A 27,501-nucleotide genomic window follows, 5' to 3' on the forward strand; every position below is an offset into this window, starting at 1 on the left:
CATTCACATAACCTGGTCAAAATGGTTCTAGTGGTCTGCAATTATTGCACTATACAAAACGCACATGTACCCTACGTTCGACTGGATATATGTAAAGCTCCAAATGCAGTTTCCGAATTAATCCATTAACTTAAATTTAGATCCCATCCATTTCACTCGTGCTTCGCTCCCAACCCTAATTTTTATGTTGAAATTCTGAAAACTGATGATATTCAACAAGTTAGCTTCTGAAATGTACAGCTGGATCCCTAAAATTGCACATGCCAAATATTCTACGTTCCAGCCTCGGTCCCGATATGTACATGGCATTTTTCTTGCAACTTCAACTGCTCCAACTGTTTCAACTGCTTCACGAGAGCACCCTCAGGTAATTTCTAGATCTAATTTGCATCCTTGTTGACATGGACAATGAGGACACTGACTTAAGGACCCGGGAAAGATTGGTTTTGCTTTCATTCATTTTTTACAGTGAGAGAGGTGACAGCCTCTATCACTTGACAAAGCATCACACAGCCTCCACAATAAGGATGTTGTTAATGTGAGGATATTTTTGTGTTATAACATATTACCTAACCATGTGAACAACAGTGTTGGTTTAAATTACCAGCCAAAGACAGTATCCTTGTCAGTTTTCTTTAATGTTTTGTACATGTCGGAATTAGGTAATTTACAAACGGCGACCACGACGTCCTCCCTTCCTTCTGGTGCTGTCTGATGGAATTGGGGTCACATCCTCTGCAAAACACAAAGATATAATTTACAAAACTTGACAAATAACATATATAGACAAAGGCAAACACTGAAATTTCCCTCATTTATCAATCTTGACTGATGCACAACACAGTACCTAAATGCAATTGAATTCCTGTAAGGATTTAAACCATTAGAGCACTAAAAAGTATTTTCTATAAATAGCAAGTAAATGTGGCTTTGAATCTTTAACTACATATATTAACAGGTCCAAGTCTTAAGGGTGTTAGTGAAGCTTGATAATAATTCCACAAGGAATGATGCAGCTAGGGTGCCAACCAAGTTTGAGGCCATGTGACATTAAATCAACATGTTTTAGCATACATAACATTCCTACACCCTCTACAACTTTCAGTCGTGATGCAATAACTTAATTACAAGACATAGTTGAATTCTCATGTACCGGTCTATGTCTAGAAGAGCTATAGGAATGGATTAGGCTAAAACTCTGAACTGACACAATCTTGAAATCACTGGCACCATCAAGGCCCAAATAAAATTAATTCTTAGTTTCTCAAGCCATTTTTTTGAAAAATCAATGAGGAAGGCATTTTTTTTATTTGTTTCTGAAACAATGAGGCAGGTATGCATTTTATATTCTAAAATGATGGGGATATCAAGGTCTCCCTCAAGCAACATTGTCAAAATCAATAGTTTTTGCCAACCATAGCCGACATGTTGTAGTTTTCATATATTGCTGTGGTAATTCCCATTCGATGTCTAACTTCCCGTGCTGAATAGCTAGGTACAGCTCGGAAACGGTGAAAGACTCACTGAATCCAGAGACAATGCTCAGTGGGAGTATAATCTTTGTCCCTACACTTATTTGTACTGATAGCACCGCCATTTTGGTATGGGCGGAAATGCTGTTCGGAAACTAAATTTCAAAAATGGCACATTCCAGTGACAGTACATGCCGGAGAAATCCGCTGTATCCAGGTAAAGCTGATATTTATGCGGCAGATTTCTTTTTGATTTTATCACATTTTCCAATAAAAACGGCCAATGCTGCACCGAAATTAAGATGCGGCGGAGCCTCAGAAACTTAAAACTAAGGTATCATATTACGATATGAAATCAATACTTGGAAGTTAGAAGATCAATTTTGCCGCAATGAAAGACTTTGATGAGACTTCCACAATTTTATATTTTTCCAAATATGTATATAAAGGAATTAGAAAATGTCATCCATATTGTAAATAAAATAAACTAGATTTTACCAATTCTACCAATCTTCATTCCCGATCGAGCCAAGGCTCTCAGAGCTGACTGTGCACCTGGTCCAGGAGTCTTAGTTCTGTAATGAAAGAAAATAAAATTTAGAGAGTGTTCTAGCGCTTGCACCTTTTCTGAACTAAATATTTTCCGATGCTGGAGATGGAGAAAAGACTATTCCAAATTCATAGAAGGTAGGTTCACCAAAGATCCCAGAAGGATCTTGGTGTTCACCATTGCATGGTCTTTATTTGTTCTTTAAATGTTGGATCTTAATTTTCTTTCCTCTTGTTTGCTCATAAAGCACTTAACAAAATAAATGAAAATAGCAAGATAAATCTTGACAGAGGGATCTTGGCTCCCACCATTGTGTGATCTTTATTTGCTCTTTGAAAGCTAGATCTTATCCCTTCTTTTCTGTTCTCTTCTCTATTTTGCTCTTAATGGTAAGAAATCTGAACATTCCTTTGCAGAAATAATGATGATAATCTTTACATGCCAAATCCAAAATGATTGCCTTGAAGCCATTTTATTTTTCTTTTGATCAGTTTCAAAATCACACAGACACAAGAGGCTGCCTGTCAGCCATTTTTTTCTGACTAGTCAAAAACTAAAACAGATACAACTAGGGACCAAGAGGAACCTATACATGAATTTTGAGAAAGATCTTTGCTTTATTTCTCAAGAAATAGTGATAACAAACCCTCAAATGTGAAAATCAAGATGGCCACCTGTCGGCCATTATGTTTTTTCTGTTCAGACCCAAAATCTGATGAGCACAAATAAGGACCTTGGGGAACCTACATTTGAAATGGAAGAAAGGTCCAACTATTACTTCTTATATAGATAACAATCCTGCGACCTCATATTCAAAGATGGCCACCTGTTGGCCATTTTGTTTTGTTTTCGGTTTTTTATTAATCAGTGAGCACAACTACAGACAAAGATGAACAGTCATAGAAAATTTGGCAAGATCCATCCAGGTCATCTCATGAAATAGCGATAGCAAAAAATGTTTACAGATGGATGGACAGACCACAGTGGTAGGGCCATTTGAACAGCCCATCACCTGATGATGGTTGGCTAAAATACAAATATGGCCACAGAGATATTATGATTATTCTTCAATCAAAATACTGAAGGGAATGATGCCAATAGAGTGCTGACAAACTTTGGTAATATGTTCATACAGACAAACATACCAAAGGATGAACATTTAGGAAAGATATATAGTCCCCTGGTTTCACAAGTTAGTGATTAATAAATGAAATAAAAGTAACATTATAGTGAAAGGTCCTGTGTCATATGTACCATACAAAGCTTTTCATAGTGCAAGTAAATTTCCATACTGTGAAGCATTATATAAACAAACATTGAGTGCCAGGTATTTCAAAATTAAATGAATTTCACCTGTTACCACCAGTGGCTCTCAGCTTTATGTGGAGCGCATTAATTCCAAGAGTCTTGCATCTCTCAGCAACATCCTGGGCTGCCAACATAGCAGCATATGGTGAAGCCTCATCTCTGTCAGCCTTGACCTTCATTCCTCCAGTTACACGGGCAATGGTTTCCCTGTAACATATAAATTCCTTTAATACAATGAAACCTTGAAATTCTTATCTCCAATTATAAAACCACTAACGAGATTGTGTGTGCAGTTTGATATCTGAAACTTGTTTAGTGTAGCTCTCCTGCTTCTTTTATATTATCTATATTTATACCTACCAGTGGTTACTCCCATATTGGACCCAAACCCGCCCACCTATAAAATATAAAATTTATACACCTTACCCAAGAAAGCTTAAGAAACTCAGAAATAATCCAATCATTCTTACAGAAGAGGGATTGAAGTATTTGTTTGGTTTTCCACTGTTTATAAGAAACTGGTTCCTCTTCACTCAATGATACCTTGGACCAAATAATAACAGAATCCAAGCATTCTTTCAAAAACATAAGGATTTTAAAGAATTTGCAACATTTCAACATTTGTACCTGCTCCTCATGCCCAAAGAGGCCTCCAAGGCCCATCGATTATACAAAATTGATTTCCCAACTCACTCCAGGATGCTTCAGATCAAATTTGGACTTAATCCACCCATTTCTACACGAGTCAGAGTTTTGGACCAGGTGAGCAAATAAACTAAGGAGATAATCACTTCGTAATACCTCCCTTCCCCACTTTTTTTCTGATTTGAATCTATCACAGGTTAAATATATCAAAGGGGTCATAAAATATCTAACATGAGGTTTTTATATTAAACCTCTGACCTCCAAGCTTGTCCAATGATCAAAATCTTATTTAGCTTCGTTTTATTTCAAAAGTGGTCAAGGGTAATCTTCGACCTTTACCCTTGACTATCAAAATCTAACCAAGTGTCGACATTGATGGGAGTGATGCTATGGTGTGAATATGAACTAAATTTGTTCATGGGTTCCCTTACAAAAGTGTAGGGTAAATAATCATGGCAGTCACAAGTAACCAGGTACACAGATATGGATTCAATTTGATTGAAACCAGAGAATTATGTGTAAACGAGAACTGTCAAAAAAAGTAACTCTCTTCCATTTCTTTCTCTATCAATTCCTATGTACCATATCACATGCAAAGTTGATATATACGTAATTCAGTTTCCTCAGGTCACGTGTAATATGCAGATGCAAAGATTGCCAAAATGATGAGATATGGTTGGACTTTCCACTTTCAAATGAAAGGTTTTTAAAGTTGTTTTACTAAATTGGTGCTGAATGTGTCAATGTTAAGCAGGACAACTTGACAATTATAAAAATAAGTCCTTGAAAATACTGTACCGAGTCTCAGCAGAAGATAATATGAAGCCTTCTAACTGCTGTTTTGCATCATTTTCTTATAACAACGTTATATTCAATAAAGGATTCAAGTCATCAAACATTCCCCACCATTTCAACAAATGTTTTGCAAACCATCTCCAGTATCTGGATTTTGGTCAGGTTTTCAATTTCAGATACCAGAGGCTGGAATTAGTATATTGAAGGTACAACTTTGTAAAATTGTTGATTTTTAGACATGCATTATTTTTTACTATCTTCAGCAGACGCGTGTTCATCTTCAGTACAATGTTTCTCAAGAAAGGACAAATGTCTCCACAAAAAAAATAGGATAATGGTCACCCCCATAATGATCCAGTTGACATGGGTTATGTTAATTCCCACTGTTTCTCAGTGTAACTCTTCACAAATGTGTTATCATATGAGAGATGTGAACCATTAATGTAATTGTATGTGTGAAATGATGAGCATGTAGTCAATTGTATGATCCTGGTCAAAATGTTAATCAATCACTCTCTATTTCATCTTAATTTGTTAAATGTGTGTTTCTATTGAATGTTATGTTTTTAATATATTGCAGACAAATGCCTTTCATCTGCATCTAAAATAAATTAGAATTGGACAGAAAGACTGAAGCAGAGACTCTGATGTTTTTTTCTGCTGGTTACATAAGCATGCTTATATGGAAATTCAAACACCCACACAGTAAAGGGATGAGAGTAGGGGTGGGTGCAAATTTATGGCAGATAATATACCAGTTATATCTAATGTTACAATGTCTACTCACTAGTGTTGCCTTCGCATCATCAATTTCCATTGGAGTATGAAGCATACCAACATCGATACAATGCATTAAATTTCAGTATAAATTTTTTAGTGATATTCTGGCACATTATTTTCAAAGTCAGTGCATTAAAAAGATTCAGTATTTGAAATTCCTAGATTTTTCACTTACTTTCCAGACAAATCTGTGACATGTACAAATGTGTCATTGAAACTGGCAAAGATATGTGCTACACCAAACACATTTTCACCCTCCTTGACCTGTGGTCCAAGTACCACTTGCTCCTCCTTTTGCACCTTCCCCTTTCGTGGAGCCATTCTAAAATGAAAGATAAATCAGTATATGTTATGTGACATTTTTTTTGTAATTTGGAAATAATAATTCAAATAACACAACAGCTCTGTATTTTAGTTGCCTGGCATATAACACTATTTGGAAACCTCTACAAGATCATATCTAGATTTCTCCTTGTAAGCCTATCATTGCTATCAATCTTGTGACTGCATTTTGGTAGGTTTCTAAAACAAGACTAGATAGATTCTGTATAGTGACTTCCAATACAAAAATGTTGAGAGTGAAATGGTTGTGAAAAATGAGTAAAAATACTTTTTAAAACATACAATTGCAGGTGTTAAGATTTTACATTTTGATAATTGGAGAAATTCGACTATTGACTATAAAAAATCAAATTGACAGTAGAAAGTCAGAAACAGTCGGACAACGATATCATACGAGATTGCCCTAATGAAATTACTTCATTTAGTGCACGTGCAAGTCAGTGTGTATACAGGTTGGCAAGTTCATTGGACTAAACAAATATGACCATGTCCTGGCCAACATAAACCTTTGTACATAATGCTAGACTGACGTAAAGAAATAAAAAATATCAACGAAACAATCATACAATGTTGATTTTATAACTTTTCCTCAGTTTCAGAACACACTCGATCCACGTCATGCTGATCTGATCAGAGGGGTAGCCTAAAGAATTAATAGATATGGTTTCTCCAGGTTCTTGAAGAATATGCTACAATTGCTAATTTAGTATACAAAATAAATAGACCTAACGCAGAAGGGATCGATTTTACTATCAAACGGACAATTGTAATTATTGTTGAGAGTGCATGGACATGTGAAATGACAAGTGACTCCGAGCATCAATAGCATTACGATACCGAGATCGTCGTCACACGACTTTTCAACATTGACTTCCTCTAAGTCTCCATAATTTATAAAAAAAAAAGGTCTTCTAGAGAATTTTACCAACCACAAAGATATTAACTGCTTAATACCCGTTGAAATACCGAGGTAACGGTAAAATTAAGTTCTTAGTTTTGTAAATATCTATTTGTAAACATCTTTCACATGGACGACAGTGTCAGTTAAAACTCATTTAAACCACTAAAAACAAATTTGATTCTAATAAAATTAATATATGTGGATTTGCTATGGAAACTTTTGCAAAAGGCATCAACAAATTAACCATGATACATTAATTTAAAGTACGATGTTGCACGATTTATTTCTCAGTTCGAGTTTTCGATTCTAACCTCAAGTGAGCGAGATGTAAAAGGCTTCCGGTGAGATTTCATCGTGAAATCTCGAGACTATTGACTACGGATTATTACGGAAATACACGATCACTCCCGAGTAATTTGTTATTGTTGTGTAGACTGAACACTCCAAAAAGGGGTGACTTGGCACCCTATTTTTCCACGTTTCAGTCTAAAATAGAGGCAAATGGGCACTTTTACAACAATGTAGGTATTTGTAGGGGTTTATTCAAGTATTTATTAACAATATGATTGCATCGATTGACTAATCGGTGTCTAACTCCGGGCACTGGTCTCGGAGCAGTCGACACCGAGCAGAAGCCAGGGTTCAGTTCAGACCTGTGCTTGGGTGTCATTTTCCTGAGAAGTCCTATTATTATGGATCTCCTTTTTGACTGGGATAATGAGGGAGATAGGTATTCTTTCGAAGACAGCGATCGATTTGAAGAAGACTCATTGTGTTCGTGGATAAGCGAGCCAGAAAGTCTTTGTAACAATTGGAGAGGATGGAAAAGACAAAATGGAGGTCAAGCTTCGACGATTGTTAAAAACCAGGGTGAGTTGGCCGGAAATTGTAAAGAGATTATTCCCACAATGGCCTTTGTTTTCTGAAACCTGCAACAGCTATCAAACGGACTTCTTTTAAAAATTACATATGTATCGAGTACAGCACAGTAATGTATGCCGTCTAGAAATAACCTGCATTAGTAATTTGCATATAATATTTATTACAGAATGCACGATGCATCGGCAATACAATGTAGATACACAGGTTCAATGCTTTTGACCATAACATCTTAAAATCTATTCCTTATGTGCATCACTTTAAAGATTTGCTTCTGGTGCACATGACATATTGTAATAAACCGAACATATAATCAGCAATTACAAATTTTAAAAAATCACCTTGATGTCCAATGATCTTCATAGATATGCATTTAACACCCTTGTTACTCTTAAGATAACTGCATTCATTTTACCTGTTGAACCAGTTGATAGTTCATCTCAAAATTTCAAGTTGATGTAGAAAATTGAGGATTTATCAAGGAACTGTGGAATATCATTGTGATTTTTTTTTATTTTAAGAGGTGGATGAAAAATCATCAAACTTGTCTAAGCATACTGATTATTTAATAAGGCTCTGAAAGACATACAATTGAAGTGTCTTTGAATAATTTTTACATATGTACTAGCCATTTCTCACTTGTTGTTATTGGCCTGGTGAAATGACCCAATTTCTTGAAACCAGTAATGGTCTCTCTACTGTTAAAGCACAGGGGCACCCTTCTATACAAATTTATTTATTGGTAACATATGTGTACTCCTTTCTGATTATGTTGATTACTATATATACATGTATATAATGGCAAAACTTTTTTTCTCTGAAATTTAATGTAAAAGTAGACAATTGTCCTTAGACTTATAAACATACAGGTGACAATATCAGTATATGGAAATCAATATGATATGTACATCATCAATGACAAATGCAATGGTATCTTTTCCCATCCTTTAAGAAATACATTTATTTCAAAATATTATTGTGGTATTAATAGTGTTATAAAATATTAAGCACATCATCTATTTGTGACACATGCATTTGTGAAGTGGTGAGAGAGAAAAAAGGCTAAGAAATGAACACAATCTGCACTTACACTAAGTGTGAATCCAAGGGATACCGTATTCCAGTATGTGTAATAAGTTAAATGTTTAAAGAAAATGTTTTATCAATAATATGCTTCACCGAAAAATCATAGAAGAAAATAAGTGAATTGCATTACAATAACTCAAATAATCATGCCTTATTGCAAATGATAAGACATTCATCAAAATTCTCTCCTTTATGATGAACTGTTTACTATTGCTGACTAATTTTGTTGAAATGGCATATGGCACATTAAATTTTCTGAGTTTTCATGTTTTACAAGCACACTTTTTGATAGCTTCTATGCCTCATAACTGTATAAATAGTGTAAATATTAGAAAAATGACATACATATGTATTCTATTAATGTAATATATTGTTTGAGCAATCAATGCAATGTACAGAGATCTGTCTTAACCTCAATATTCTGATTGCATTTAATAAAATCTTGGGTAAAATTTGACCACCTATGCTATGTAACTGCATGCATGGAATCCTGTCAATTTTGTGACTAAGCTGTTAGTTTATAATAGGGACCAGTGGTTGGGAAAATTAAATACTGGTGAGTTTTGAGATAAAATTATGATAACTGTTCCACTCTACTGTGTTCTGATGTCAGAATTGTTGTGTATATCAGTTGATTAATTCATATTAGATTATCAGTGAATGATAAACAGAAATTGATACATACATGTTTATATAAACAGTAGTTTTAATTATTTTAAGTTCCTTGATCTTATAGTCCCAACATTTTAATTGTGTAATAATAATCAGACAACAAGAAACACCTCTCCAAATCTAATGAACATCCAACACCAACAAAAATCACACATTATCATTATTCTTTATTCCTCAAAGCAGAGAGTACACTGTAACTCCAACAGCTTTTTCCATTCAAACGTTAAAACATTAAAAAAAAACTTATTTAACTTGGAAAGTTGAACCCAACAAGATTAGAAGATAGGACATATTCATGAGTAACAGTATCTTGATATGGACAAAGACAGTAGCAGAGATGGTGAGTCAGTGTGAGGTACATGATGTACATGAAAACCCTGGGGGTCAATGTAGCTCATCATCTGACATTATTTTCTCTTTCTAGTATACAAAGCCTCAGGCAAACAAGTATGCAGATTTTTTTTTATGTATGATGCTAGATAATCAGATATTTTTACCCTTGATTAATAAAGATTTCTGAGGGATACCACTTCATGACACGTAACATTAATTTTAGCAATTTGTGTACATTTAGAACATTACAACTAATACATTTTCTACAAGTTTCTTTAGTGTTTGTGATATTCATCAGATATATCTTGAGGTCAACCGTATGATAAGGTTGTTTGGGACAGTGACCTTTCCGCCCCATATCACCTGACTGGTTATTGTACATGATTGTGTACACTGTATAGATAGATTATGAATCTCTGATCCTCAAAGGAAAGAAAACAAGATAATGACCATATAGCTATTACGAAAAAAAAGATAGTTCTATATGGCTTAATCAGTCTTGATTAACATGGAAGAAATATAAATAGTTCTTTGAAGAATTATATATCAAAATTTGTTAGGTCATGATTATAAAATGTAATTTTGAAAACATTGGCAATTGATTCATTGATTTCATTAACTCCATAAACAGGGATATTTGGAGACAAAAAGTTTATTTATTGAATCATACTTCATATGATTGATAATATTTTTTGACATATCCAGGAATTGTGTAACTGTCAATCCTTTCTTTGGAATGTGGTGGAAGAACATGTTTTCCCTCCCTATGTTTTTGGGGAATTCTACTGTATTTTATTGTAGGATAATTTCAGGCAAATTCAAAACAATTTTCACACTTTCGACGAGTTCCATTACTAAGAGAATTTCTTTTTTAAAATATGGGTAAAGTCCACTGGAAAAACATAGTATAGGACTCAAAAAGGTGAGTCCGAAAATCACATGAAAATCACAATGATTTTTAACCTTATTTAAATTTGATGTTCAAATGAACTCTGTTCATACAGTTCATTTGAACATCAAAATTTTATTAGATTGTGATGCTTTTTGACCAAATATTTTTTTACATTATGATGTTTTAGTAAGATAATTGCTAAAAAGAGAAATTTCACCACTCTTACAAGGCATGATTTGATAGATTTTGCATATTTCACATTTTGTATCAGTTATGGTGTTTGTGACTTAAAGAATTTGTTGTAGTTCAGTGGCAAGTGTAGGTTTTCGAGAGACAGTATACATTGTACTTGTGAGAAACTAGCTGTTATCATCACACACCAGTTATCAAGCCCATACTTCGTTACACTGTATAAACTGTTAGGGCCCTTGAAAAAAGGAAACTGCAATTAAACATTATCTATCCTACATACAGATAGGAAAATGTTAAACGACTGAAAGGTACATTATATGTGACCAGTGATCATTTAGGTTTGTTGATAAAAAGATTTCCGTTATTTCAAACGTGTTGCAGTGGTTTTGAATCATAAAGATAATGTACTAAAACATCAACAAAACCTGAACTGTCCAAGGGCAGTGGATCTAATGCTATGATATTTCATGAAAGAATTGGTTACAAACTCTGTACCATTACCTCTCTTTTTGGACATTTAAGAATATCACTGTTGAATTGTGACTTCTTTTTCTCCAACCTCTGCCTGTTTTAGGATACATACAGTCCATGTAGGACTCACAGGTGGGAAAACACTCCCACATTGATGTACTAAGTGATCTTTTATACTAAAATGTTACATTGAATTGACAACTTTACACACAGTATGACATCACAACCATTAGCCCATCAAACTTGTTTTCAACACAAATAAAGCTTGTTGGGAGAGATTGTGATATTCTTTTGATTTAAGATATATCTTCAGTATAGCATCCCTTTTTTTCAAACACAGATTTAGTTTATATATATACTTGACCTAGAAACTGTGCTATATTCATCATTGCATTTACATTTCTTTTATCTTCAGAATTCTTTGGGTCCGTTGCCAATTGAAATTATTTTATATTTAAATGAAATTCTCAAAATTTGTTATTAGTTTCTGAAAATTTCCCTTCAGATTCACCAATATTTTGCTACGATGAAGCAAAAAAATCCTGATTTACATGGTCAACATTGCTTTTACTAAATATTTGGTTAAGAATTTGGAGAGAAATGGTCAGCCGTACGCAGGTTCGTAGGATGGATATTCTACCCAAGTCATTCTCAGATAGAATATCCAGGATCAGTTGTGTGCCTTCTCAAAAGCACATACCTTTTCAACTTGATGATATGGAAATACATAGGCATTCTATTACATGTAGGTAGTCACATCTTTGTATCATTGTTAAAAGTCAACCTCAAACTTTTAAATGCATCATTGGTGTAACTGTCAAGTCAGTATGTTAATAAAAACAAACATCCTCAACCACCATTTAATAGGTAATATACCCATCTTTTATTGCATGAAATCAGAATCTGATGGACCAGTTAAGCCACTGGTGGAGTTGGCAGCCATGGCTGTGGCATGTAACATACCATTTGAGGAGGTGGAGATGTTCCCTCAGCCAATCCCAGAACAGCTACAACTCAGGATAGCGTTTTGGAGTTTCCCAGAGAATGAAGAGGATATAAGGTAAATTCATCTGGTCTTCCTCATAATTAATTCTATTGTCTTTGTTCATGCAATGATAAAAGTGGCCCACAATTTATTGTTTATACATGTTGGGCATCCATATTTAAAAGAAAAATAGTGCTGCATTCAAAACATTCAAAAGAATAAAACCATTTTTATTTTTGAGAATTATATAGATAGACCTGATTCATTATTGCATCATCAGAGTATTGCATAAACTATTTGGAGTGTATTTTTGCACATTGTATAATTTGACCAATTTCTCTTGCTATTTATTTCATAAATTCATATTTAATGATTTTTTTGAAAAATCACATATTTCTTTCTGTGATGAACAGTAGAAATATGTATTCTATTTTCCAGTCAATATGTTATTTTAGGAGGTAAATTTTTTGACAGCATTGACTGTTTTGATAAATATATTTTAATGAATCATCCATTTTGGTATTGTTCTTGTTTTCCTTTCTTTTTTTAACTTAACACAAAACGACACATTTACAGTAAACAACAGTTTTTGCGATTTTTGATGTTTGTAAGTAAAAATGCTTTCATTTTAGGTTGTACTCGTGTCTAGCTAATGGCAGTGCAGATGAGTTCCAGAAAGGAGAACACCTCTATAAGTTTAAAGCAGTCAAAGATGCACTACAGATAGGTAAGAATTCAGTCAGTGTTTAAAAAAGTGGTCTTGAGCCTTAATATTTGTTGTTTACCCTAGTCAAGTCTTTAAAAAAAATGGAAATTTATGTGATTTACAATATTTTTTTTTAACTCAAACTGATTAAACTAAATTACCACTGAAGGCAATTCATTAGAAAATTTTAGTGTAGTTTTCAAAAGAAACAAAAATTATTCCCCCCTGTTTTATAGTAGTGGGGTTGGGTGTGTGTGCTACATCCTTGTCTGGTCCCGTTGAATCCTGAATCATTTTCATCACTACAGAATTTCCATTATGATGACCTTTTATTGTTTGCCATAATGATAGGACTGTAACCAAGGTAACATTCAAAGGTCCTCTGATAGATGCATAAAACCTTGTGTGCACTGTTGAGTAGATAATCATTCAAAGTCCAGACTACCTTCTTTATTTGCTAGGAAAGTGTAAATTGTCTGTTAAACAGTGTTGCTATGTCCATACACCAGATATAAGTGAATGAGACAAGGATGGGGGAGTTGGTTGTTCCAGTCTTGTTTTGTCTGTTAAACAGTGTTGCTATGTCCATACACCAGATATAAGTGAATGAGACAAGAATGGGGGAGTTGGTTGTTCCTGTCTTGTTTTGTCTGTTAAACAGTGTTGCTATGTCCATACACCAGATATAAGTGAATGAGACAAGGATGGGGGAGTTGGTTGTTCCAGTCTTGTTTTGTCTGTTAAACAGTGTTGCTATGTCCATACACCAGATATAAGTGAATGAGACAAGGATGGGGGAGTTGGTTGTTCCAGTCTTGTTTATGCTCTCAAATTTCACTGTGAGATTAAATGCACAACTAACTGTTGATGACACAGATATATACCATCAGAAACTCACAATATTAGACCTATCTTTTACTTTTCATAATGTTGTAATATTTTGTTCATTTTGTATTTTAGGTTTCCATCTGAGTGCAACTGTCATCCCACCACAGGGTATCGTACAGGCAAAGGGTAACTTCAATGTAGCTGTTGTGTTTGACAGACGCCGCATATCTTCCTGCACCTGTACTTGTAATAGTGCAGCATCCTGGTGTTCCCATGTAGTTGCACTCTGTCTATATAGAATTCATCAGGTACACAGCCAAATTATTTATATCAAAGAAAAAATAAAGTTTAATGTTTTAATGATACAGACAACCTTTTTCAAAATATGATTCCCAGAATAAAAATACAAGGTATGGGGAAAATTGATAAAATCCATGGGCTAAGAACATCAAACATCATATACATGTATTTGAAAACAACAATGGTGAGTTAAGATCAAATACAGAAATTGTTAGTTGAGCTTTACATTTTGAAATTGAAGATCTGTGGTACATGTGTTGCTAACTGTATAAATATACTTAGTCAGTATCATGAAATGAAGACACCCATGTGACTTATGTCAGCCTCAGGTCCTGAAACAGTATAATGGCTTAGTCACTGATTGCCTTGATCCCTATCTTTAAACTGCATATATGTTTGCCAGACAGCAAATTCATGCAGACATTGAGACCATTTCTCTTGATTAAATAACAAAAATGATCAAGATCCTTATCTACTACCTGATTTTATACAATGCTTGCAACACTTTGTCTCTGAGGTTATTTCAATATCTGGAGACTTGGTCTTGAAAAGATGACCTGGTTAGGACCAATGAAACAAAATATGCTAATAACAACAAGAAATTTACATATTGTGGCTAAAAGGAGGGGACCAAGATCCAGTTGGAGTAGATATGTCTTATAAAATAATTTATGATATTTTTTATCTTTTTAAATATGTTGACTTACCTCAGAAAGGAACTATGAGCTTTTATAAATCTGGTCCAAAACATTGAAAAGATCATGTGAGCTTTTAAGATATCTGGTCCCTGAGTTAAATATTTGATTCCTCTTATCATTTTAGTGTAATGCTGTGTGTCTAAGGGCACCAGTGTCTGAATCATTGTCAAGGCTGCACAGAGACCAGCTACAGAAATTTGCTCAATATCTCATCAGTGAATTGCCACAACAGGTATTTTTCTTCTTTCAGTTGATATATCAAAAGACTTATATAACCATAACTGAATAAGTGGGAAAGTATTACTTTTACTATTTACTACCATTTACTTTATATTAATTAAAAATATGGGTCAAAATACTAAGTAACAACTGTGTGGAAATAAACTAGAATTTTGATTATTGCACTTAATATGAAGTTAATTAGCGTTTTGTCTTTGAAAAGCTTATACATTTGTTTGTTGCTTTATGATTGATATTAATGTGACTTCTCACAATGTATTGCCAACTATGATGGTTTGGTATTCTGAAATATTATGTGTTTACAAAGTATTAAGACTCCAAAGTTTCTAACACCCTCTTGACTGGTTTGGAAATAAACCATGAATAAATATTCTTTGCTCTAAGATTAATTAAGAATACTTTCATATACTTGATTACCTTTAGATATTACCAACTGCCCAGAGATTACTGGATGAACTGTTATCATCTCAGGAAACTGCCATCAACACCGTCTGTGGTGCTCCAGGTAAAATATTTATTACAATCTCATTTATTGACTTAAAAACTGAAGATAATATTTGTTAAACAAGTTTTTGTGTGTATGAAACATTCATAAACTGTATGAATGAACAGTGTTTTAATTTGGTGCTGTTTTACACCAACAAATGCTATGCTTCCAGCTGTTCAGTACACCTAGATCAGTTACTTGATAAAGCATTTCAAGCATGTTGGTTACTGAAATATGTGACCTTCATATGCATTATAACCTGTCATCTAATGAGAAAAAATGTGTAACGAAATAAAAATTCAACAATTTAGGGAAACAAGACATGTCAATGAGATGTTGTAAGAAATGTTTTTCAACTTTTAATTTTTGCTTTATTTTTTTGTTTCAGACCCTACTGCAGGACCATCTGCCAATGAACAGACGTCTTGGTGTTTGGATGAGAACACTCTACATGAAAATATCAAGAAAACACTCGTAAAATTCTGTGTCCCATCTCCTATAGTTTTCAGGTAAGAAGTTACTTAATTCCAGTCATATTTTGACAGGATTCAAATATCCAGAGATCTCTTACACTTTTGACAAAAAAAAAGAAAGGAAAAGAACAGTTGGAATTATAACTAAAGTTTGTAGCTGGGCATTCTAAAGCGATGTTTTCAATCTAGGATATTTGAAAGATTTCTAACAATGCATTCTACTTAGAATTCTAACCTATCTTTGGATTTTCTCGCTCAGTTTTCAGTCTCCTCAATACTTCCGAGGATTTATCACACTGATTCTTCTTTTTTTGAAGAGGAGCTCATGGCTCTCTGAAATGTATTTTGTGTGTAGTTTATTTTCATCAAACATTTTTCATGAGGTTCCTCGCCATAATAATTTTTCAAGTCTTTGATAATACTATCGTCATTTGTTTTACAGTGATGTTAATTATCTGTCAGCCACTGCCCCACCAGCTGCAGCTGAGTGGCAAAGTTTACTCAGACCACTAAGGGGAAGAGAGCCAGAAGGCATGTGGAATCTGCTATCAATTGTCAGAGAAATGTTCAGAAGGAATGATAGCAATGCCATTCCACTGTTGGAAATCATCACAGATGAGGTGTTGCAGTGTGAACAGGTGAAATAATGTTTCTGTTATTTTAAACAAAAAGGTCTCTTTTTCATTTGGTACAGTTTGCAGTATGTAATAAATTTAAGATAATTTTCATTATGTATAAGATTTAATCAAGTGATATTGAGTATGTATAGACATAATTAAATAACATTCAGTTGATATAGAATAAATCAGAGGGTGAGAAATGATGTACTGAATGGAAAGCATTGTTAAGATATGCTGTCTATATATCTTTGCTTGTAGATTCTGATATGGTGGTTCACGACAAAGACAACTGCCAACAACAACAACATGTGTCGGGGTAATGGAAGTGGAGGAGCTAACATTACACAGCATGCTGCTGCTAGTCTGTGTGAGGAAATAGTGACACTTTGGAGATTAGCTGCTCTCAATCCCAAGCTATCTCCTGTACAACGTAATGACCTCAGTGTTAAGTTCAAGGAGTGGCATCTGTCTACTGTGGAGAAAGTAAGGAAGGCAAGAGGAGTCAGTATCAATAATACAGGCAATGGGCTGAAGAAAAATGAGATCGAAAACTTTATTGGATTCAAGCCCGGTATAGAGGCATGTAGTTTAGCATGGGATGACTATCCAATTCCTGGTGTGACTTACTCAGAAAAGGATGGTTCTTGTTTCAAATACAGATTTAACAAGTCACATGACAGCGATAAAAAACCATCAAGGATTCAGCCTGTCACAGTATGTTCAGAAAGTATTATTAGCACAGACAATACAACTACACTTGCTCAAGCACAAAATATGTTACAAGAGCAACATCAAAATGCTCAGGACTTAGCAAACTACAACAGTAGAAGACATGGTCATTCTAGTCCCAGAGGTTCCAATACTAATGATGGTGCCATAAGTTCAGGTTCAGAGGGTTTCTGTGAGCCTGAAAGAAGTAGTTCTTTATACAGAGATTCTGACTCTGGATCAGAAATGAAAGAAGTAAATTCTAGAAGCAATTCTATTGATGATCAAGAGGGTTTTCCAGGTCATTCGTCCCTCGCTAATGGTTTTGGCATGGGAAATAGATCCGATGGTGCCTCTAATTTCTCAGTATTTTCAACAGACAAGTCAGGAGATGTATTCCATGCTTGTGACAATGCTCAGGATAATGCTGCATTTGTTATGGCTGCCTCAGACACTCAAGCTTCTGGATCTGCAAGGGCTGAACACTCTTCAGAGTCCCAACAGTCTGGGGATGAATACCAGGTGTATTTCTGTGCAAAAAACAAAACAGCTGATGCTGACAAGCATAAGAAGGACAAAACAGACGAACCTAATTTCTTTGCTGGAGTGAAAAATATGGATCAAATGCAAGATGTAAGATGTTTTCTGAACATGTACTGCATGAATTATCATTAATAATTACTGTTAAAGCAACAATGTACAAGTGCATTGATCTGACACCCTAATTCATCTTAATTAACAGTTAATCAGATACATTTTGTACCAGGTTAAATAATGTGTCAATAATTTCAATGAAAACAAGTTACCAAAGAATTCTATTCCGTGCTCAAGTGGGGAAAATTTGCTAAGATTATATACGCAGTAGTTAAGTTATATATTTGAGCAATGTTACAGGTATATATCTGTAGGAATGTACAAATATTCTTCCATAGGTACTCTATATAATCAAAAGCTTTATATTTATAAAAAATATGCGGAATGGCACTATATATACTGTGTAGTAGTGTGATTTTACAAGTGTAATTTTCACAGTAGTCCAAGTTGGCTTTCCATTGATATCTATATATACATAACATTTATTTACTGAGCTTTGATTCACTATAGAAATGTTTGCTGGGTGTTAAATACCTTGAATGGCTACAAACATCGGGAAGTCCACCGGGAATATTACCAACCATTCTGTAGAAACATTTCAGTGGTTTTTTGATGCACATGTTTTATTCAAATAACTTTGGGCATTTCCTAGATCCTGTTTGCAAGAGCAGAAGCCCTTCATGCCCATGGTCACACTAAAGAAGCCTGTCGTTTAGCCCAGAGACTTGCCGAGGAAATGCTGGCAAATCCTTGTGATCTGCTTGCAGAGACAGCCAATCTCCCAAGTATCAAAGGTAAGTGTTTTCAAGAGACTGTCACACATACTTTTCTACTGATCTTGCATAATTAACATTCATGCTTACTTAATGTGGGTTATGCTTATTCACTACAGGTAAGAAGAAGAAAGCCCTGACCAACATCAGTCTGATGGCCAGTTCCACTCTGTCAAAGGCCGCCTTCCTGTCCAGTGTGTTAGCAGAAGAGCATGAATGTTTCCACCTTGCCTTCAAAGTGGGGATGTTTGGACTGGAACTCCCAAGGCCACCAGCATCCTGTAAAGCATTGGAGGTGGGTAATACTGTGTAGATGTGGAATTTGTTTTTTAGTTATTGTATAGCTATATGTTGAAGGATAAAAGTAAAGGTCTGTAATTAGTTCAGCCATACAGTGAACGGTTAAGAATGTATTGAAACACTAATCAACATAACATCATGAAGTGCTTTTATTTTATCTGTATTACATATTTATCACATATTGTTTCAGGTAAAATTAGCATATCAAGAAACAGAGTTACTAAACCTGTTGAAGAAGATACCCTTAGGTCCAGCAGAAGTGAATGTTCTGAGAGACAAGGCAGAACAGCTGAGAGATAGAACCATAAAATCTCGTGGTGATGCCCTCTTGCCTCTCACTTTAGCTAGCTTCATATTTGATTCCCTCTGTCTGCCTAGTAAGTAGTTTATAAAGATAACATAAAAAGCTATGTTGACGAATACTTTCAAAATCTCAACTGGAAACCTGTCAGGAATATGATAAGATATTCATTATGGCTTATTTAAAGCAAAAAAAGATAGGTAAATGTTACAACGTCAGGGAAATTGGAAATGTTGATGTTTTTATAATATATATCACCAACTTCTGTTCAACGAGATTTTGGCAAGTACAACAAGTTTGTTAGTACAACAGGTATTTTTATGAAAATACTAAAACACTATATGCGACATGCCTATTCCTACATCAATATCAACCACTCAAAATTACTATAGATCATATTATACCTTCCACCATCCAGACCTGTGGATTTTGCAGCTGGGAAAGTGAAGCTTATAATGTCACATGCCCATCGTAGGAATGAAAACTATGATACAACAAAAATTGTACAATACTAAGCCTATGTAACTATATGTATTTCAGTGTTCCCATTGGGTAGTACTAACAGCAGGCCTCCCAGTAGGTCAGTACAGATCAGTATAGCCAGGTCCCCTGGAGATGAGAAGCTTGGTTTTGAAGGAGCTGTTGCAGCACTGGGTAAATGTTTTATCATCTGTTACATAGGTATCATGGTAAAAATGTTTGCTTAGAAATTAAATCAACATATTAATCAAACACCCAGTTATGTTCAAATGCTATCTCAATTATCATATTCCATCCCTAATATTCCAATCGGCAATATGTATTGTTCAGGAAACACCCTCTCGATATTAAATGTGATAAATATAGCTCTAAAATCAAGAATGAAGCAGCATTCCCCCTCCTAGAACTGATGATGAGCATTACATGGTATCAAAATTGCTGTGGATTCATAGCTCGTTTCTATTTCAGGTATGAAAGCCAATGTATCGGAGGCCGATCACCCACTACTATGTGAGAGTACAAGACGTCAGAGAGGGGAATTGGCAATTACAATGTTGGTCCATTACAAAGATGACCAAGTGAAATTAAGCAAGGTACAAAGGTCACTTCTGCATAATGCTTCTATAATGCTGCACATGCTGACATCATTGAAGGTCATACCATATAATGGGTTTACTTTGCTATATTCAAATCCACTAGTTCAATATTCCCAATGTTGTCTTATGATGAAAATAGTGAAAATTAGACTGGCAAAAAAAGCCCGAGTTATATGGCATGTTAATTTATTTTCACAAGTGTTATACAAATGTATGAAATATATCTTTTCAGATCATGGATAAACTGCTGGATAAGGAAGTACACCAATTGTACAAAGCTCCAAGTCTTGTTAATTACCTAGGCAGTAAATCACCTTCTGGTCAGGCAACAACATCTATCCAGGCCATGCATACCAGCCCTTCCACTAGCCAGTCTGTGCCACAAGCCTCCACCTCGCAAAACAATTGTTCCTCGGTAGGTCAAGCTCTTCAACAAAGTGCGGAGGGGGGCAGCAGTCAAGTAGCTGCAGCCAGGACAGTATCTAACACCATTGTTACGTCTACAACTGGTGCTAGGCCAAAGCTCACATACCCTCTGAGGTATAACAGGTATGATTGAACCCATTCTTTTTCTGTTTCTTTTAAATCAGAATTGAAATTTATATGTGGACAGAAATTGGACGAAGTCTTAGACTATGTGGACAGAAACTGGAAAAATTTCAGAAAAGTCTTTCATTTTTACAGTCAAAGTTTTAGATTATTAGACTTTTTTAAATACATTTCTCTCTGTAGTCGGCTAATAAGCAAAAAAAATAACTGAAAAAAGATCTATGTTACTTCTATGAATGTGTAACATGCATAAATCGTTAAAACAGACCTCAAAGTACAAAAACAAAATAATAAAGATGGTCACTTAATGCAATCAATTGGGGATATATTTTATTAGTGGCAAAGATACAGACAGTTCAGCAGTAGAGGAAGAAGAAGAACTCAAAGCTCTGGAAGCCAAATTGAGATGTATGAGCATGAAGAAAAAGCCTTCCCAAGGTAAAGAAAAATAATTTCTTCTTTACCACTATGTATCTTTTTGGGGTTGCATGTGAGTCAAATTTGAATTAAACAAATATTTTCATTTACTATGGTGAAACTTCTTTAAAGTAACTCAGTAGCTATAAACCAATCAAGGGTCTGGTCAGGTGTACATTGATACATTGACAGCTTATAATCAGGAAAATACAGTATTATGGAGAAAAAAGAAAAAAAAAAATCTAGAATAACTTTGTTAATAAGGAAACAGCCTATTGAAAGACTGCTGTGATATTGCTTGTGTTAGGCATGGCCAGCATTGACAGCAGTGCCCCAGAAACAACATCAAGTGACAATTCCCCAACCATGGTAAGGAGGACATGGAAACACCAAGGACCAGGCAGTGACTGTGGCAGTTCAGGGGACAGCAGTGATTCTATAGGTTCCAGTAGCTCAGGGGACAAGGATGCCAGAAACAAACTCAGAGAAAATGAAAGGTGAGGACATTCAATGCATGCTATTTTTGGTAAAGTTTAAGAAACTAAAATGAAGAAATGTAGGGTAACATAGGATGATAATTTGAAGATAAAATTTTGTGTATGACACTTTGACAAAATGATTTCCATTAGATATGAATGTTTTGACCACTTCCTGTTTCAGTCCTCCCAGTCCTATGGGTGCCAGATTAATGCCATCCCAGTTAATGGAATCTCGAGTTCTTACTCCAGGAATGGCTAATGTAAAGAATCCAAGGTGAGTGACTTTCTATTTTCAGACAACACACAATATTGGCTCAACAAATGCTTTATGTCATCTACTTTTTATTGATTAGTGGTAAGAAGATGTAGACAAGGTTATGTTATCTTATATCTCTCATTGTAGAAATGAATTTGTTGGTATTCAAAGTTATGAGTAATGATATGTTTCATTCTCAGGTACAAAGGAAAGGCCCGTATCATGCCCACAGTACCCAACCAGCCAAGTGAAGCCTCAGCCCACTTTATGTTTGAGTTGTCAAAAACCGTGTTGACTAAGGCTGGTGGCAATAGTTCCACTTCCCTGTTCACACAGCCCAGCAGTACCAACACCCACACAGGACCTCATAGAAACCTTCATCTCTGCGCCTTCCAGATTGGCCTTTATGCCTTAGGGCTTAACAATTGTGTTTCTCCCAACTGGCTGTCTCGAACCTACTCATCCCATGTGTCCTGGATTACAGGTACACAACAATCTATTGTAAACAATTATTGTTGGTTATCAGCAAATAATACACTTGTTTTGTTCAAGGTGTTTTAATATTTGGTTTTTGTCAGAATAGTAAGCCCAGTGTTTTAGCACTTATCTATGAAGAGGGTATCCCTGTTTCTGCAAAACAATATTTAGGCAGATAAAAAAAGAAAAAATCTATACAATTATTAGATATGCATCAGTTTACTACAGATGAAGCTATGATTTACAGATTAGGGTGCATGCTAGTACACGTACTTAACATATTTCTCTATGGTAAGTATGCATTCTCACTCCACATTAAGCAATCATTTAATTAAATTCACCGAGAAGAATTTATATAGATCATCACAGCTAAAACTCCTAAAAAGAATAGATAACAGTTTTGTTTTAGTAATAATTGATATATTCTATAAAAACATTGTTGGTAATATCAAAATTGAATCATGTTACAAGAATTAACCATGCTTGTTTATTTTAACATTATATTTATTGGTTTTGCAGGACAAGCAATGGAGATTGGAAGTGCAGCAATCAATATGCTGATAGATACATGGGAGGGTCACCTCACACCAGCTGAAGTAGCATCTTTGGCTGATAGAGCTTCCAGAGGTCGTGACCCCAACATGATTCGCGCAGCTGCAGAACTGGCCCTGTCATGCTTGCCCAATGCACAGGCACTTAATCCTTCTGAGGTGCAAAGGGCCTTGATCCAGTGTAAAGAGCAGAGCAGGGAGATGTTACAGAGGGCGTGTTTGGCTGTAGAAAGTGCAGCCAAGGGAGGGGGTGTGTACCCTGAAGTTCTATTTGACGTTGCCAAGCAGTGGAATGAGTTATCAGAGGAGGCGGCAAAGTCTAGTCATAATCATCAATCTTTAGAGACTACACAACAAAGTCATTCAACAACAGAATCCAATGACACTGGTGTCCCAACAGCAGTGGTGACAGCTGCCAGCGTGGCAGGGGCTCCACTTCCAACTGATAGGAGGAGTCCATCCTCTCTCTCAGTCATTCCATTCAGCTCCACTCCTCCACATTCATGTAATCAAGTAACACTGACAAATACACCACAGATGATGCCACGTGCTGTCAACAGCCAGATTCCTACTCAGCCTGTTGTGCTGTCATATGCCATTCCTCAAGCTAACCCTCATCATCCTCAGCTACCTCATCACCACCAGGCGTATGTTCAACATTATGGATATGTTCAGCAGATACAGCCATTTGGACATCAGTACACAACACATCAGCCAATCCCCATGCAGAATCATAACCTTCATCATTTTGTACCTGCATTTACATATCAAAATCAGCCTCACTTTAACAACATGCAAGGATTACCAACTCCTGCCAATATCTATCCTGCCAGTGCAGCTCCACCATTCCGGGCCCTGACCCCTGCTGTACAAGTGTTTCCTAGTCATCCACAGTGTCATCCTCCCAGTGTCCAGCAGATCCCCACTTCATCAGCAGGATCTGTGCAGCCTTCACATCCAATTGAGGTGGTGTCTGATGGCTCCTCTCAGTCTCCTAGTCCGCCCCAGTCTGCTACCATCCAGGGACAGCATAATGGTCACCAGACAACCACCAATCAGGTGCAGTTGAACTATCTAATGGCTGCCTTCCGTGTTGGCATGTTAGCTCTTGAAACATTAGCAAGACGTGTGCATGATGACCGACCACAGGCAAAGTATTCCCGCAACCCACCCTACGGAGAGGATGTGAAATGGCTCCTTAAGATTGCTGTTAGGTTAGGTAGGTAAATTTTTGTGTGGAAGAAACGCGTTTTTTCACTCCACCGACAGTATATGGTTTGCTTTTCAAATTAGCTTTTGTTAGTTATTCATCTATCCATCAATAAACAATACTGGTTATTGTAGATCTTTCTCAAGTTACCTACAAAACAAATTTAATGAAAATTGCCACTAGTAGCAGTCTTTAAATTTGATGTGTGAATAATGCTTTTCAAAAATTTCCTTACAGACTTAGCGTATAACATTATTTTTCTAATAATCAGATGAAAAATGATCTCTCTCACTAACTTGTTCTAAAATACTAATGTTGAATTAATCAAGTACATTATACATCTACATTCTAATAACATTTGTAAATCCATATCTAGCTAAGCTTTTTATATGAATATTAAAAAATCATAAGTCAATAGCAAATAACCAACCAGTATGGTTTGCATTGGTGGGCATCCAGATCCCTCAGATATCTGATCCCTTTCGTCTGTAATCTGTGATTTAATGATAGAATTAACTTTATTATGCCCCCACCATTTATGGCTGGGGGCATATAGCGTTGCCCATGTCCGTCCCGTCCCGTCCCAAATCAGTATATACCATCTAACAACTTCATTCGGAAGGCAATTTTCATGAAACTTCATACAAATATCAAGTATGGAAAGACCTCATGCAGTGTTGAATTTCTCGGCATTCTAAAAAAAGATGGCCACCAGGGGGAGATAACTCAAAAAAGAGGAACATCATCTTATTTCTACATAATTTGGTACTTGAGGGTTTTAAGGCATAAGGAACTAATATACTCCCTCCTTTTTCCAGAGAACAAAATTCCAAATTCATGTACGTTAAATCAACTTGTCAATTTAAGTATGAAACTTAAGTTGTACATAGTTGCATACAAATTAACAAAATCATCTCTTTCGGACCTTTCACTATTATTTCACATGGGGGCGGGGGCATTCATGTCTTACAGACATTTTCTAGTTTTATTTATGTTAATGAGCCATAATGGAATAAAATGGAGTGTATATTCAAAAACCTGAGTGACTCGGGATTTCAGTTTGTGATCGAAATTCTCTTTAGAATTACCAAAAGTATTTATGTCACAAAATTAGCAAAATCTCTAATGTTATTGATTAAAGCCAAAAACCTTAAACTTTTTCAAAATATGATATCTTTTGATGACAGCTGAATTACAACTACTCATTCTTGATGGTAACTATGTTGTTTCTGTATTATAGGTACAAGTTATCTCCAACAATTTTGTGCCAGTGCAGTGAATGCTGTAGTCAGTCCTTTTGTTTTGTACGACATCTACGTTGATGGTGCTCACATGTTGACCAGGAACAATCCGTCTATTCCACAAAGTCATCTTAGATCAAATAATATACTCAATCCCCTGGTTCAAAAATGTCTTCAAATGTAAGTATTGGAAAACTTGGCCATCTACAATATTATTACAATTCATGTTAGCATAGACATGTAAAACTGATTCTTCGTTGTTTTTTTTTTGTTGTTTTTTTTTCTCAACTAGCCAAATGGTTAATTATTGATAAATCTTTAAAATCCTTCTAGTTGAGTACAGGTAAAGGTATTTTAACCTTAAACGATTTAGAGCACCATTAAGTCATAAGAATTATGATGTTTATATACAGGCATATTGACATTAAGAAGATTTTATATTAACCTTAAAAAACTTGCATTGTTTTGAATAATTTGCAAAAACTTTCAAATTGACTTGAAATTTGTGCATACATTAATGAAACAATTAGGATATAGGGATATATTGTTTAAAGTTCTGTGGAGCTGTACTTTTAAGTACCGGTAAATGTGATTTGATATGTCACATTTTCAATCAGTGAGATTTCATTCATGAAAGAAGAGGTTTTATCACTGTCACCTGCAAGTTGTTAGAAAACAGAAGTACTTGTATATATAATTCAACGTTCAAATGAAATGGAAGAATGCATTATTAAGTTATCAAGTTGTTTTCAAGGGATTAGTGTATAAGTGTCTTTGTTATCATTTTCAGGTTCATCCAATGTGCTCACCAGCGTATACACCATATCAATCCTTCTGAGTATGATGACTTCATAAATACCATCTGCAGTGCCAGAAATGCCTTTTGTCTCACGCCAGGTGGTATGGTTCAATTTCAAGAGTTTCTACAAAGTCTACGCAGGACCAAGTCATGCCGAAAGGATCTCTGGGCTAGGATAGTGAATGGGCTGGCTACTGGCAATGTTTGATGTCAATTTTATATAGACCATTGATAACAACAATATCAAGATATCTATTTCTCTATAAAAAAAAAAGCAAAAATACTGTTGTGTATGAAGATGTTTATATTTTTGTGGAAAAATAAGTCATCCTTTAATTCAGGATTTTACAAGAATTTACTAGAAAACATAATGTTATAATGTTATATTTTAATGAAACTTGAGTTTATTACACAAAACAACAGATGAGTTATCATATTTGTTTGAATATTTTCATTGTGTTGGTATTCTATCTCACATCTGTGTCAAAGTAATTCATCATCAGGTATCATACTCATTAACTATGTTTACTAATATGTTGATTATATGTTTAACTTGGTTATATACACATTTAGTTTTTACTATTGTGGTTAATGATTTCGTGTTGACTTTATACATTGTTCATTGATCATTTTGTTTGTTACTATATTGCTACTTTTTTACTGTTTATTGATGCTATCTTCCTACACCAGATATGTAGCACTTACATCAGTAATCCACTGATGCCAAATCACCTCAGTATTTAACAGGATGAGAGTGTTTGTTGTGACTGGATCTTATGATGAATTAAAAGCAAATTTCCGTGTGTTTTCAGTGGATATCTATGCACAATTTGAGTATTTTTTCGGAATGTGCTATTCTGAATATTTAAAACAGTGGCAGGTTGCAGATCATGGTTTTATTGAATCTCGGGTTACTCGTTCATTAGGTTTGGATCACATTTAGGCAATGTCACATTTCTCATAGTTTTCAAAAGAGCACTTTTTCTCAGAATGAGTTTTTATTATATAAGGTACATGGAGGAAGATGGGCTTATACCTTTATATTTAGAACACCATTACAAAACCATAAGACAATAGGTAATCAAAAATAATTTTAAACAAAATGAAAAATCTTC

The 27,501-nt window shown here is 35.1% G+C and overlaps 2 protein-coding genes across 2 annotated transcripts; one reads left to right on the forward strand and one right to left on the reverse strand.

Moving 5' to 3' along the window:
* Positions 1-619: 619 nt before the first annotated feature.
* Positions 620-5,872, reverse strand: LOC132547277 (small ribosomal subunit protein uS11). Its single transcript, XM_060211041.1, has 4 exons — positions 5,726-5,872; positions 3,376-3,537; positions 1,971-2,047; positions 620-735 (listed from the first exon to the last, which is right to left on the reverse strand). The coding sequence occupies exons 1-4, from the start codon at positions 5,869-5,871 to the stop codon at positions 668-670; spliced, it is 453 nt and encodes a 150-aa protein (XP_060067024.1). The 5' UTR covers position 5,872; the 3' UTR covers positions 620-667.
* Positions 5,873-7,485: 1,613 nt separating this feature from the next.
* On the forward strand, positions 7,486-26,856 carry LOC132547269 (zinc finger SWIM domain-containing protein 8-like). Its single transcript, XM_060211032.1, has 22 exons — positions 7,486-7,663; positions 12,219-12,378; positions 12,936-13,030; positions 13,970-14,145; positions 14,960-15,067; positions 15,499-15,580; positions 15,951-16,071; positions 16,478-16,673; positions 16,914-17,996; positions 18,610-18,751; positions 18,850-19,025; positions 19,221-19,407; positions 19,872-19,985; positions 20,280-20,404; positions 20,640-20,956; positions 21,294-21,394; positions 21,681-21,870; positions 22,034-22,126; positions 22,309-22,592; positions 23,105-24,355; positions 25,587-25,767; positions 26,378-26,856. The coding sequence occupies exons 1-22, from the start codon at positions 7,486-7,488 to the stop codon at positions 26,592-26,594; spliced, it is 5,577 nt and encodes a 1,858-aa protein (XP_060067015.1). The 3' UTR covers positions 26,595-26,856.
* Positions 26,857-27,501: the final 645 nt, after the last annotated feature.

The sequence above is a fragment of the Ylistrum balloti genome, unplaced genomic scaffold, assembly GCF_031769215.1.
Source record: "Ylistrum balloti isolate Yb309-2 unplaced genomic scaffold, AGI_CSIRO_Ybal_v1 Utg369944, whole genome shotgun sequence".
Lineage (NCBI taxonomy): Eukaryota > Metazoa > Mollusca > Bivalvia > Pectinida > Pectinidae > Ylistrum > Ylistrum balloti.